General features: G+C 39.4%; 1 protein-coding gene across 3 annotated transcripts in view; it reads right to left on the bottom strand.

The window, feature by feature from the left end:
* Positions 1 to 13,297, bottom strand: part of LOC107569990 (trichohyalin-like) — a 22,327-nt gene that overhangs the window by 5,724 nt on the left and 3,306 nt on the right. For 2 of the 3 annotated variants that reach the window (XM_016256172.1, XM_016256173.1), the window contains exons 2-14: positions 8,881 to 12,044; positions 7,332 to 7,380; positions 6,949 to 6,989; positions 5,537 to 5,880; positions 3,999 to 4,159; positions 3,610 to 3,762; positions 3,382 to 3,511; positions 3,088 to 3,162; positions 2,880 to 2,969; positions 2,641 to 2,789; positions 2,363 to 2,506; positions 1,875 to 1,945; positions 1,682 to 1,786 (exon numbers count right to left, since the gene is read on the bottom strand). In XM_016256172.1, the coding sequence (XP_016111658.1) occupies positions 1,682 to 1,786; positions 1,875 to 1,945; positions 2,363 to 2,506; positions 2,641 to 2,789; positions 2,880 to 2,969; positions 3,088 to 3,162; positions 3,382 to 3,511; positions 3,610 to 3,762; positions 3,999 to 4,159; positions 5,537 to 5,880; positions 6,949 to 6,989; positions 7,332 to 7,380; positions 8,881 to 11,872 (4,504 nt within the window). In that variant the 5' untranslated portion in view covers positions 11,873 to 12,044. The remainder of the gene's footprint in view (positions 1 to 1,681; positions 1,787 to 1,874; positions 1,946 to 2,362; positions 2,507 to 2,640; positions 2,790 to 2,879; positions 2,970 to 3,087; positions 3,163 to 3,381; positions 3,512 to 3,609; positions 3,763 to 3,998; positions 4,160 to 5,536; positions 5,881 to 6,948; positions 6,990 to 7,331; positions 7,381 to 8,880; positions 12,045 to 13,297) is intronic. The other variant, XM_016256174.1, reaches the window with a different exon arrangement.

Here is a 13,297-nt window from a genome sequence, read left to right as displayed (position 1 = left end):
AAGTAGATGCAATTAGGAATCATTGGTTAAGATTTATTTACAACAGAACAGCACAACCCAGATGTTCGAATTTGTGCAACGCACTTTATGGACAACGTTTTTTTTTAACCTAGAAGAGTACAAGGCTGGCTGTGCACAAAGGCTATTTCTTAAAAAAAAAAAAAAAAAAAAAAAAAAAAGGAATATCAATTCCCACTTTGCTATGACAATCTGGCGCTTCTGAATCAGCGACTGTAAGTATGTTTTGTTATCAGTTTAAGTATTTGCTATTGACTGTTCAAATGCAGAGTTTTGCACAGTGCAGAGTAACGCGTCGTGTGTGTGTGTGTGTGTGTGTGTGTGAGGGGAACAGGACCACATCACAGAAGAGTGAACTGCCTGTCAGAAATCATAGCACGTCAGCTGTCTTAACCTCGGCTTGTGTACTGCATCATCACTGTGTCTGTCACGCGACTCTGTCCGCAACTCCTTACCGGCTTGAACTGATGGTAAAACTAACGACATTATTAACTGTCTTGATATTTACTTTGAAAGCTGAAGCGATTATGGTAAGGGCCGTTACATTTCCGACGTGTGCTTGTGGTGTTCGGCCAATCACAATGCACTGGGTCAGCTGGCCAATCAGAGCAGACTGTGCTTGTCAAAGGAGGGGGCTTTGTTGAAAACTACGCGTTTGAGAGAGGCGGGGCATAGAGGACCTACAATAATGTACAGTATTTGAAAAATAATGTGTTTTTTGAACATTAAAGCGTGTCAACATATTCTGTTACTCCAAATACACATAAATAATGATCTTTAAAATAGCATCATATGACCCCTTTAAAAAACTTTGGAATTTGTAGGAGGTTCTTGAATCATAGTCTACCAGTAGGTTGCCATTCCTGGAATATGTGTTAGAGATTGTGGTTTAGAAAACCCAAAGAATCGTCCTATCTCCCTTCTCTTTACACTGCAGAATACCAGTACAACACCAACTTGATCTACCAGCACAAATTCTCCAAGAACTCTTTCATTGTATGTTGCATTAACAATGGAGATGAGTCTCATAAGCTGGGCATTAACAGAACAGAACTTCTTGGTTATATTTCTAGTTTACCACATATGCCTAAGATCTCTAAATGAATGTGGGCTTGGTACAGTTATGCAAGTTCCTAAACTAGACAAACAATAAATACTATAAAAAAAGGCCAACATAGGCTCTACTTTATAAGGTGAATACTTGTTTATATTGGTCAGGGTGTTTTTTGTTTTGTTTTTTTTTGGTTAGGGCAGATGTTCCTGGAGATCTACCTTCCTGCAACATTCATCTCAAACCCTGATCAAACACAACTGAACCAGCTCATTAAGATCTTCAGGAGCACTTCAAAGTTGGATCTAAACTCTGCAGGTAGATAGATCTCCAGAAACAGGATTGGGCACCCCTGGGCAAGGGTGATTCCTAACACTTGAACAAACTTTGGCTTTCCTGTAAGCAATGGCAGAGTTCTTAGCACTGTTCTTAACTTAACTTCTTTAACTGTACAGTAATTTAAAAAGTAGTTCAATAGTGACATTGTGCATGTGGCAGTTTTCTGTTGCAGAAACCAAACTGAAGTGGCCTCAGGTATAGCAATAGAAATAAATAAATTCTATTCATGACTGGGAATCTTTCCTTGTGTTCATGTGATTAGACTTAACTTACCATCCCTACTCTGCTGGTGAACTAATAGAACATCAGCTTTCTCTAAACTTAGCTCATCTGGTTGCTGGGCAACAAAGGCTCTGATGCACTGCATTTGTGAAAAGTCTGCAAATGGAAAAAGAGAACATTTAAATAAGCATTAGAATATTTACTTTGACTCTACAATTTCTTTTAAAGCAGGAAGTGCACATACCCTGAACTGCACTGAAGTCAATCTCAGGATAAGGTCGAGAGAGTGCTGATATCCAGCGCAGTTTATTGGCTCTGAGAGATGATGCAAAATGAGAGATGGGTACAGATTACAATATTCTGCACAACCAGATTGCAAAACACAAGACTGACTGGCTGAAATTAATTTATGCTGTCCAATATGGTTTTCCAAGTGAAAAAGTTTGCAAATGGGGAAGCACTACAGCAGGGGTGTCCAATCCGGCTCCTGGAGAGCCAATGTCCTGCAGAGTTTAGCTCCAACACACCTGCCTGGATGTTTCAAGTGATACTCAAAAGCAAGTCCAAGTGTGTTTAATAAAGACTAGAGTTAAACTCTGTTGGAAGGTGGCCCTCCATGAGCAAGACTGGACACCCCTGCCCAACAGGGGCGCGCACATGGTAGCCATTGCATGTTTACAAGATTGCAACAGCTTTTGACTCATAAATAAACATACACAATGACATACTTACTGTGTATCTGTCCGCAAGAGCAGGGCTTTTTGTGGCATGTGCAGATGGAACAGGTTTTTTTGTAAGGAATGCAGTTTGAACTTGCAGTTCTCAACCCGCAGCTCTGACACAGGTGCATGGTCGATAACTGTAAACCTACCCCCTCTGCAAACAGGAAGTTAAGCTTTAATCGCACCATAAAACATAAGGGATCATTTACATTCAAATAAAGCCTGATTGTATTTATCAAAGAGTAACAATGACAATTGAAGTATGGATGTAAAGAGTGCCAAACATACTCTTTCCGCAAAGAGACCAGGAGATAGTCATTGAAAAGGTGCATATAAACATTTCTCTCTTCTTCCCTGTCTTTAAGAGAAAAGTCTCTCAGTTCAGTCACAGGTCCCTCTCGTACCAGTCTGCGGGACTGACTGATCAATGGAAGAGTCTTAAGAGACACAAAATAAGTCATTATACATTTTGATTATTTAGATGGCATACAGTACAAATTAGGTTCCCAAACATATGTCATGCTCACCCTGCACTCAAAGTCAACTTTGGCATTGAGGGTCACAAGTGACTCAATGTTCTTCATTTGAGAGATACTTTCATTACTGTCCTGGATCATCTGTTAAGAAGCAAGGAAACATTGGACAGTGGTGAGAGAGAAAACTGATAAGAAATTCCAATGCAGAGATGTGGGTGACAGAACTACATTGTTCCAAATACATAAAGAGAAGTCTCACCTTCTCAAGTAGTTTCATGGCCTTAATGGCCTGTGCTTCATCCTTGGTTTTTGGAGCAGTTCTCTTTACAATATTCTACCAACAAAGACAAGAGAACAGAGAGCATTCAATATACAGCATGCCATATTTGTGACAGGAGATGGATGACACCTAATATCATGTAATATCAATATACTATTGGCCAACATAGAAGAAGAAGGCAGGGCACAAATTTCAGAGGTCAAAGTCAAGGGAAAGAGCTCCTAAGAAAGTTAGAGAATGTGCAAGGCAGAACAGGACTGAGGAAGACAGTACCTGCACAAGCAATTTGAGGCGTGTGATTCTTTGAAATGGCAGAATGAGGAAAGACCGTAGAGGCAGTCGTTGACAAACCGGGTTACGCTCTAACTTTTCCACAACTCTACGGAATTCATGACTCTCCTCCCTACGAGAGATGGTGGAATGAAACAAAGAAAACATATGGACAAAAATAAAATAGGAAAAGCACTTTTCCACTTCAGATGAGTGCAAACAAATACTTACATTAATCTTTGATACGTCTTGTCCTGATATGATTGGTTGGTAAGGTATGGCACATACACATTTTTGAATCGTGGACAGTGTTTGATAATGGTGTCACAGACAGTAAAGCGCATTATGTCGTTCTCCACTGCTTCTTCCAGCTGAGACAGAAAACTGAATGAAAAGAAGCAAAAATTATAGACATAATTCAGATTTCAGAGAAGTCATTTTAGCAATGACTCCAGGATGTTGTCAGAGCTAAACCAGAACACGATTAGACGTGAAGAATTCATACATATATACAGAGTCTTAAAGTTATTTCTTATGGCGTCAGCAGCACACATATCTTTATCAAAACTAAAATGTATTTTTCTTCAGTAATTCTGTTTGTTTAATGATATGATTCTAACCTGTGACTGATGGCTCTAACATCATTTAGCCTGGAGAACAGCCAGTTTTTGTCTTGTGAAGACAGGATAACGTTGAGCTGTTTGGACATGACAAAGTTCTCCACTACGATGTCCAAACTGCGGCAGTATGATGCCTCAGAGGTCACAACCTCAAACCTCACCTGAAAAAGACTCTTCATGATGCTGTCCTTACTACTAAAAACAAATATCTTTTGAAGCACAACATCTGTTTATTGCAAGACAATTCATACCTATTAGGACCGCAATGTCCCATCAAAACCTGTTTCTGTCTCAGAGTTAAAAAATCAAGTTAATTGTGACATTATATAACAAAATTTTCAATTTCTTTTTTTACAATTTAAATTGCAACTTTATATGTTGCAGTGTTCCTTTATATCTCAAAATGAGACTTAAAATCTTGCAGTGGAGACTTTGTAACCCGCAACTGAGACTTTATATTTCTCTCAGTTGTAGTTTTATATCTCACATTGTTACATTATATCTTCCAAATTACTTTTTTATCTCGAAATCTGGCATTAAATATTGCATTAATGAATTTTAATTGTGCACTCTAACACAGCCCAATTGCTGGGTTTATCCCTATTTTACCCAGCACTGGGTTGTATTTAACCCAGCATTTTTTAGAGTGTGACTTTATGGTGACTTTTCTCACAATTGCCTATATATTTCACAATTGTGGTTTTATACCTCACAATGTATCTTTACATGTCATTCATAAACTTACTTAAAAAAATTTATGCATTTCATTTCATTAGATAACAAAATGTCAGCCTAAGTGGATTCAACATTCTTTTCTGTAAGTATTAGACTTTTCGATTTTTACAATTACTTCCAACCTCCAAGATCCTTTTTAGTGGATGTATGAGATGTTAGTTCCCCTTAAGATTTATCCCCTCATTTTTTTATCATTGTGAATTGTTTTGTTGAAAAGTGAGTTTGAGCTGTTTTATTTAAAATAAATGGCACTTGGTTTGAAATGTTATTATTTAGTACAATGACATTCACTGTTACCGCTTTTCCACCGGGGCTGGTGCCTGGAGCCAGAGCCCAAATGGGAACCAGGCTGCGGTTTTCCACTCAAAAAAGCCCTGGGCTGGTGCCCAGATCCCGGTTCCGAACCTGCCCCGAAACCTGGCTGGTCTCGAACAATGGAAGTTATGACGTCAGTAGGCGGAGCTTCCACTACAGACTACAGTTTGAAAGACACCATTTTTAAAAGCCAATGGAGTTCAAATAAATTAACAACATAAACAGCAACTATTAAACATGTCAGTTCAGCAGTGGTCGTCAGAACAGATCAACGCTCTCCTTCTGCAAGAGATAACAAGCGATTCTGGTCACATGTCGGTGACGTAGAGGGTTCTGCTCCCTGCCAGTGAAAGCGCGAGCCGGTTCTGAATGAGTGCCACTCTTGGCTGAGCATCAGCTCCAGCTCCAGCTCTGGCACCAGCCCCAGTAGAAAAAGCGGTATGTGTTGTAGGCAATGTTTAGTTGGGGACACTGAATAATAATTCTACCTCCTGCAGACGCCTCTCATCCTCATTAAGTTCCTCCAACTCTGGGCTTTTCCTCACTCCGGGGAGATCCTGCCACAGTGTGGTTGAGCAAGCAGAGATGGACAGGCGAGGGGACGGGGGTCTGTTTATGGATTGCTGAGGCACATTAAGACTTTTAAAGGAATTGGTTTTGGACAGAGTGTGGGGGTGTAGGAGGACCTGAGGGAGAGGCGGGAGAGGTCTGTTTGATAGTTTAGGGGACTGATTTGGAGAGGAAGATGCACTTATTGATAGAGAATCAGAATGAGACAGCAGGATCTCTCTATTCTGGACCACCTCACTGTATTCCTGATAACATAGAGAGGCTGCAAGAGAAAGAGAAAGAGAAAGAGAGATAATCGATATGGTTCTAGAGTTGTGCTTCTCAGTTGGACCCAGATTTTACTATGGATAAGAGGAACCAAATCTTTTGTCACACAAAAGTAAACAAATGTCCTTGAAATCAAGCAATGGCATTAATTAATATTAGCATTAACTACATAAGCAACCAATAAGTTCATGGTTTTTGAGGATAAGTGCAAATAGTCTATGCTGGCATCTGGATAATTTGGCTAGATTTTACCAAAAAAAAAAAAATTTGTCAGAAAAGTTGAACTTGCATAAAAATCAACAAATAGTGTATAGTCTCTTCCCTTTAAAAATGTACTTAAAAATGTAGTCAATTAAAAAAAAATTAATTTGTTTTATCGAACTATGCATGACTTTAAAATAACATTAAACGAACCATAAAATCATACCTAGTTAATAATAAAATTAAACTAACCATAAAATCATATCTAGTTAGATACAGCAAAAAGAGCAGAAAAAGGGCTAAACCAGTCTATCCACCAGTTGAAAATCATTAAATTAGAGAAAATTACAAGAGGTCAGACAGAGATCAAGTCAGAAAGACAAAGGAAGCGAACAAGTACAGCAGGCCAGTGAATCAACAGGGCAAAAAACAGATGTACAAGCATGAACATCCACAAAAGCATTTTTAATACTAAGTGAGCATTTACAGTTGTTTATCTGCAGTTCTAAGTGATGTGCAAGCACAAACCTGTTCCTTGCCTGAAGGACTATAAGCAGCATAGTCAGGAATGACAAAACTTTCCCTGCTCACATCTGGACTGTAACTACCCATGTATTAAGAACCATGTATTTCATAGATTTTACAGGCAGTTACAATCATATTGTGTACACTACCATGTGTACAGAAGGGTGTGTGTGAAATTGGGATTTGCATTACTGGGAATTTTATGTGTCTTAGTAATGTTTTCATGCATTTTAAACATTTTAAAACAGAACTTTTTATTTGTAGTCTGTTATAGCCATGTACATGTCCATGTAAATATCAGCAATGTGTTCCAGATAAAGACAATACAGAGACTTACTAAAGAACTTAGAATTCCTCTTTTTTGTCCTCCCAAGTTTCCTAAAAGTAAGGAGAGAGAGCAAATGACATCTGTGATATAATGGTAATTTGTAAGGCTGTCAGTGGTGATTGAATGCTTATAAAGTTACATTACCAAGCCAAACCAAAAAGGAGAAGCTTGCTATTGTCCTGCCATCATTTCTATTTTTTGTTCTTTGAGATATTATGCCTCCTAATCCGAGTTATAACTTCAAAACTAATTGAACTATCAACTGAATCATATTAGATTAGTCCTAATCCAGATATAAGATTATAGAGTTTTTGGTTTAATCGGTAGTAAAACAATGGTTAATATTCATATAGGACATGCAGTATACATGCTGTAAAGTCTGGTTCTCCTACCTTAGATCCATTTCACTCCAGGTAAAACATAATTCATCCTCTTTATCATCTATACAAACAAAATACAGCAAAATCAGCACACATCACAATTTTTTTTTTTTTTACACCTTAAGCTTCCTTTAACCAAGATAAGAAGCACATCATCTCAAGCAAACCAGATAGGGATGATTCTACATAGCCATACACAAGCTGTACACAAGAGAAGTGCCTCAAGCTTTCCAGTGGATAAATAAGAAGATAGACTAGACCGTAAGATCTCTGGGAGTGGAGCAGTTCAATAGCTCTCAAGAAAATGTGGCAATAAATAATAATAACCCTAATGCAATGAAAAGTATGAAGAAAAAAACAACAGGAAAATGTGCTGGGGGATGACTTGTTATGAATGAATAAGAATGGTGTAATTTGTGAAACAAAGGAAATCTGGCAGCTCAAAATTCTGTCTCTTCTAAGAAATTATGCTGTTTAAGGAGTCTTCAGCGGTCATGACTCCAACCCCCACAAGAATCCTCAGGAGCCCTCTGGAGCTTCCAGGCTATTAAAATGAGACTACCAAAAAGCTGGGGGAATACATTATTAGTTACTACTGTGGTATGAGAACCCAAAGTCTACTGCTTGTGTGGTTTCAGATTTCTTTAAAGTCCTGAGAATGAACTTTTTGATAGAAATATTTACTGTCATATATTACTGTAGAAGGGTAAATAAACATAATTTTAGTACTGTTCATAATATCATGTATGTGTATCTCTTGTCGTTAAATCCATCATTGACTAATTATGTCATACCCAGTCAATATGAATGAAAACTGTGAAGCAAAATGATAAACATTGCTGGGATGTTTCATGCTCTCTTCATTCTTTAAAGTGTCTACGGTGCACTTAAACATAATCCACTTGAACATAAAGCATATTCAATAAGAAAAAAATGTAGGGTAGAACTTTTCATCCATGTGCTATTCAAAAACATGTAATACAGCCCTGCATACCCTGGATATAATGATATACCTTGTCTGTCCCTAATATACTATACCATTTATAAGGCCCTGCCATTAGCTGAAGGGCTTTGGTGTGGTAAAGAAAGTTACTTCTGAGGTAGAGTGAGTAATCGCATATTATTTCGGAATTATAATGTTATATTATATAACATTGTAATAACAAACATTTTTGATGTTATTCCATGGCTGAGATTATAAATAAAGATCTCACAGTCCCATCATGACTGCCACAAGGCTATATGTGAATAGTTTTAACTGTTTATTACTGTTCAAATGTCAGGAATACTCATTTACATGACAGGAAAATAAACTATTTTAACGCCCATATTGACACTTATTTAGGGGAAGATGACTAATGGAATTCTGTTACATTATTGCATAAGCACATTTAGACTCTCTACGTGACATTACACCACTGGTATATTAACTTTGATATAGGATAGGTTCAATAGATCTCTCAAGACACATTTAGTTCTCTTCTCACGTGAGTGGAACTTAGGGAAGCAAGGGGGTCACTGAATGTCTGATTCAACCTTCTTATATTAGTCCTCCTCTCACCTGAGTTGTTGAATATTCTTGTCCTTCGGTCCCTTCCAACTCCTTCTCCCTCTTCTTCTTCATCTTCCTTTTCTTTGGTATTCTCCACTAACTTTCGGAACCCTCGCCTCCTCATGCGAGCCTCATTCCCCAAATCTCGAAAACTACTAGAGCTTAGAACAACTTCCTCAATACTATCTTTTTTCTTAGATACTTCTTCTACCATCCCCTCTGCCTCTCCTTCTGAGGAAACCATGTGCTGGTTAGAACTAGGATCCAGCCAGTCATGTTTCTCATTCAACTCTCTCTCCATCCCTCCCTGTTGTTCTTCTCCTCCCTCTATTATTTCTTCCTCTTTCCTTAATTTGTCAATTTCTCTCTCACCCTCTGTTTGTGTATTGGTTTGCGTATCTATGTGTGTCACACTACCTTTTGTATTTTCTGCGTCCGCCGACTTTGGACCCAAGATCTCTCTCACCACGTTCTTGGCCCATCTAAGGTAAGGGGCAGTAGAGCATCGCTTTCGTTCCTCTGATGTGCTCCATGAGTCATCTGAACCAAAATGCCCCACTGTGTCTCCGGTAGGTTCTTTTTCTCCTCTTTCTATTGTGTCTTCACTACGAGTCTCTGTAGCCCCAAAAGGCTCTGGAAGGAAAAGTTGGTTGTCTTGTTCTGTTTGCTCACTGGGAGGAATCATTTGACCTTCCAGTGATGTTACACCCTCTGTTGCCTGGTCATTACTTCCTGCGCCCTCCACTTTGTCCTCATTAGGAGAAAGACTGAGGTCGTCCATCACTCTTTCAATGTCCTGTTCACAGTGTTCAACCCTTTCAAATGCTTCATTTACATTTACAGTGCTTATTTCACCTTGGTTGTCCATGTTATGACCTGGATGCTGATCGGCTTCCTCTTCAACAGTAGGATGTATAATTGAATTCTCTATTGTTTGTGAATTGGGAAGGATCTGACCAATCACACAAAATACTCTTAGGGGTCCTTTTGGAGCCACACAGTCTGCTCTTTCATTCACTGTTTGGTTTTCCAGTTCTTCATCTGCCCCAATCTCTCTGTCATGAATAGTTCCTGAGTGTCCAGAGACAGTTTCGGGAACTTTACCTTCCCAGAATTCTTTGCAGTCTTCAAAATCCTCTTCCTCTGCATCATCCCCTCCACTGGAAACCGTTACAAATCCATCATCTGCTGCCATCATTCTGTTCTTCTCTGCTTCTGACTCTCCCTCACTTCCTTCCTCATTCTCCAAGTAGTCATATCTATTGTTGCTTCTCTGTTCATCTCTGACATTCTCTTCCATGTTGTCGGCCACATTCTCTCTGTTCATCTGCCACTCTGGTTCCATGGCTTTATCAGAAGCCATGTCCCCTTCCATCTTCTTCTCCACCCTTTTTCTGCCCACATCCAACAAGAACTCCCCGGCCCTCTCAAGTTCTCTATACTTGTCCTCAAGACTTTTGCTCTTGCTTGCTTTCCTTATCTCAGGCTCTTCTTCATTTCCAGTTGTCATGCTTTCTGTGTATCTTTGGATGTACCTCTCTCTTGCTCTCTCTCTCTCGGAGTACTCCTCTTTTAAACAAGATTCTTTTCTCTCACTACGAGGTTCCAGCCACATTTTCCTTATCCTGTTTTTAGGTTTCTTTGTAACTGCTTCCTCAGCAGCAAAGCTTTCACTCTTCTCTTCTTCTCTCGGTGTACTCCTTACTTCCTGCTCTTCCTCTGTTCTTCCCTTCAATCTTTCTTTATCAGTCTCATATGTGTTTTCGCTGTCTCTGTCCTCAAGGTTCTCTCTCATTGCCCTCCTTTGTTCAATCTCAATATCAGTTCCTGAAATCAGCTCTCCACTACTTTGTCCACTCTTCTCCACCTTACTTCTCCCTGTCTCTCTGTTTTCTTTCCTCCGCCTCTCACTCTCATCAGTTTCTCTTTCAGAATACCTATCCTTCTCTCTTATCCTTTCTCCATCTCTATACCTTTCTCTTTCAGCTGTGTATAAGTAAGCATCTCTGTCTGTTCTTTTCTCTTTGGAGTCTCTTGTTCTGTCTCTTGGTTTATCTGTCTCTCGGAGTCGTTCCAAATTGTCCCCTTTAGGATCATGATAACCTTTCTCCCGGTAATCTCTTTCTCTAGGCATTGCCATGTCTCGCCATCTCTCGGCTTCTCTCTCTCTACGTCTGTCTCTCTCTCTAACTCTGTCTATCCTTCGCTCTGCGTCACTGTCTCCTTCACTTTTGTAGAGTTTGTGTCTATGTTTAATATCTTCTTCTCTCTTACTTTCCTTACCCCTGTCTCCATCACTGTCTCCTTCGCTTTTTGTATCTCTTTTCCTAGATCTCTCTCCCTCTCTCGGTCTATCGGTTCTCCTTTCCCTATCTGAAAAGCTCTCTGTCTCTCTTTCCATGAGTCGAGGATAATATCTGCCCTCTCTGTCTCTTTGTTGATGTCTGCCTCTGTCTGTCTCTCTTTCCCTCATGCCTGAAAGGTCATTGATCCCTGGATAACTTTCTCTCCTTCTTCCTCTCATTCCTGAGTCAAACTCCTTCTCTCGTTCCCTCTGTCTATCTGTCTCCTCCTTTACAAGCCTTCTCATTTCCTTTCTCCTCATTTCCTCCATGTATCTTGCTATTTCTCTTTCATCCTGTATGTCCATGTCTCTGTATCTCTTCCTTTCCTTATCTCTTTCATTTTTATACAGTATGTCCTTCGGTCGTCCCATGTGACGTTCTCTTTCATAATCTGGAATTGGTATCCTTCTGTCTCTCACTCTGGTTGGTTTTGTCATCCTTGGAAAAGTGTCCCCTTTTCTCCTCTCATTGTCTCGATCTCCATATTCAGCCTGCTCTGACACTGATGAGCTTCCATTTGCATGTCGATCTCTATTTCTCCACCTCTGTCTTTCTGTCCAGTCCACCTCTCCATCTCTTCTTCTGGTTGCAGGAAATCTCTCCCTAATCCCATCACATGAGTCTGGTTCCATTTCTTTTTCTCTTGTTCTGTCCATCTTTTGGTGTTTCCAAGTCTCTTCTTCACCTAGGTCCCCTTCGCCAATTACCTCAAGGTAACAGTTTGCACTTGATTGACAACCTGTCTAGTGCACCTTAAGAGGACTGTATCTGCACAGTGTATTGGATGGCCCAATTAATTTGACTGGTTTCCATGGCAACATAGAGAATCTATAAGGGAAGTCAAAATCCCAAGTCAATAAATCAAGCAACCATATAAAATTCATATTCCAAAGAGGAAAACTGTCAAACATATCCTGGGAAATATTTAAAACTGTGGAGTATCTTGTTGAAACATGTCAGGTATATGTCTTGGCAGCTTAGACAGTTGCGACTAACATGGACTTTCTCTCTCTCTCTCTTTTAATGTGTTGAGTCAAATGTTTACCATTAATTAATTTGGCAATAGCTTATCTGAAGTGACTTGGATGGATTCAAAGTATACATTTGATCAGATTTTTATTCGCAGACAACTGAAGCCATGACTTTGCTGTTTCTTGCACTATACTCCACAAGATAAATTACAGCAAAACAACAGAAATATCCTGTTCTTGTCAAACATGTCACTTCAAATCAGTCTAATTTACTGTTAATATGCATAATATACATTGCCATTTATTATTATTATGATTTTTTTATCTACTACTCTTAACATTAATGACAGAACTTTTTAATAAATCTGCAAAAATGTCAACGATTCTGTGTTTTTCTGTCAATATGGGGTGCTGTCCGTACATTAATGAGGAAAAAAAATTAATTTAAATGATTTTAGCAAATGGCTGCAATATAACAAAGAGTGAAAAATTTAAGGGGGTCTGAATACTTTCCGTACCCACTGTATATATACAGCGTAGGCACCACGGGGGGGCCTGAGGGGGCCCGGCCCGGCCACCTCGGTCACTGTGCCCCCTCACCTCTGGTGCCGTCTCTGTAGTGGGTGCCCTGATTTTAGTCGGTGAGGCAAGGTACTGCCCTGGGAAGGTCTCCCAGGCTGTTAAATACACAGATTAAAAGCTAAATGTTTTCATTTTGGTTCGTTCTTAGCAAAAAATAAATACAAAATTTGTTCAGGTTATGCAAAGCGAAATACGAACGTGCTGCATTTAGAAATAGTTCTTATTAACTTTGGTATTATTCTTGAATTTTCAAACTGCTAACACTTTGCAGTTTCGAATTATGCCTTTACTGTATGACCAAAAATTATGGAGGAGTCTATTTTATGTTTCAGCTGTTTGATCGCGCCGGCGCCTCATGCGCACACTAAGCTACTGCATTCATTGGAAACAGTGCAGCCATTCACCGTGCCGTTCGGCGTGAGACCCGGTCCACTGTGGCATATTTTTGCTCATTATGATATTTTTCCGTCGATACTGGAACGCGCGTGAACTACAAAGCCTATTTTACCTAATAAGGCTAATAGTTTA

This window comes from Sinocyclocheilus grahami, unplaced genomic scaffold (assembly GCF_001515645.1).
Source record: "Sinocyclocheilus grahami isolate Dianchi unplaced genomic scaffold, SAMN03320097.WGS_v1.1 scaffold1401.1, whole genome shotgun sequence".
In the NCBI taxonomy this organism is placed as follows: domain Eukaryota; kingdom Metazoa; phylum Chordata; class Actinopteri; order Cypriniformes; family Cyprinidae; genus Sinocyclocheilus; species Sinocyclocheilus grahami.
This window is presented reverse-complemented; position numbering and strand designations above follow the sequence as displayed.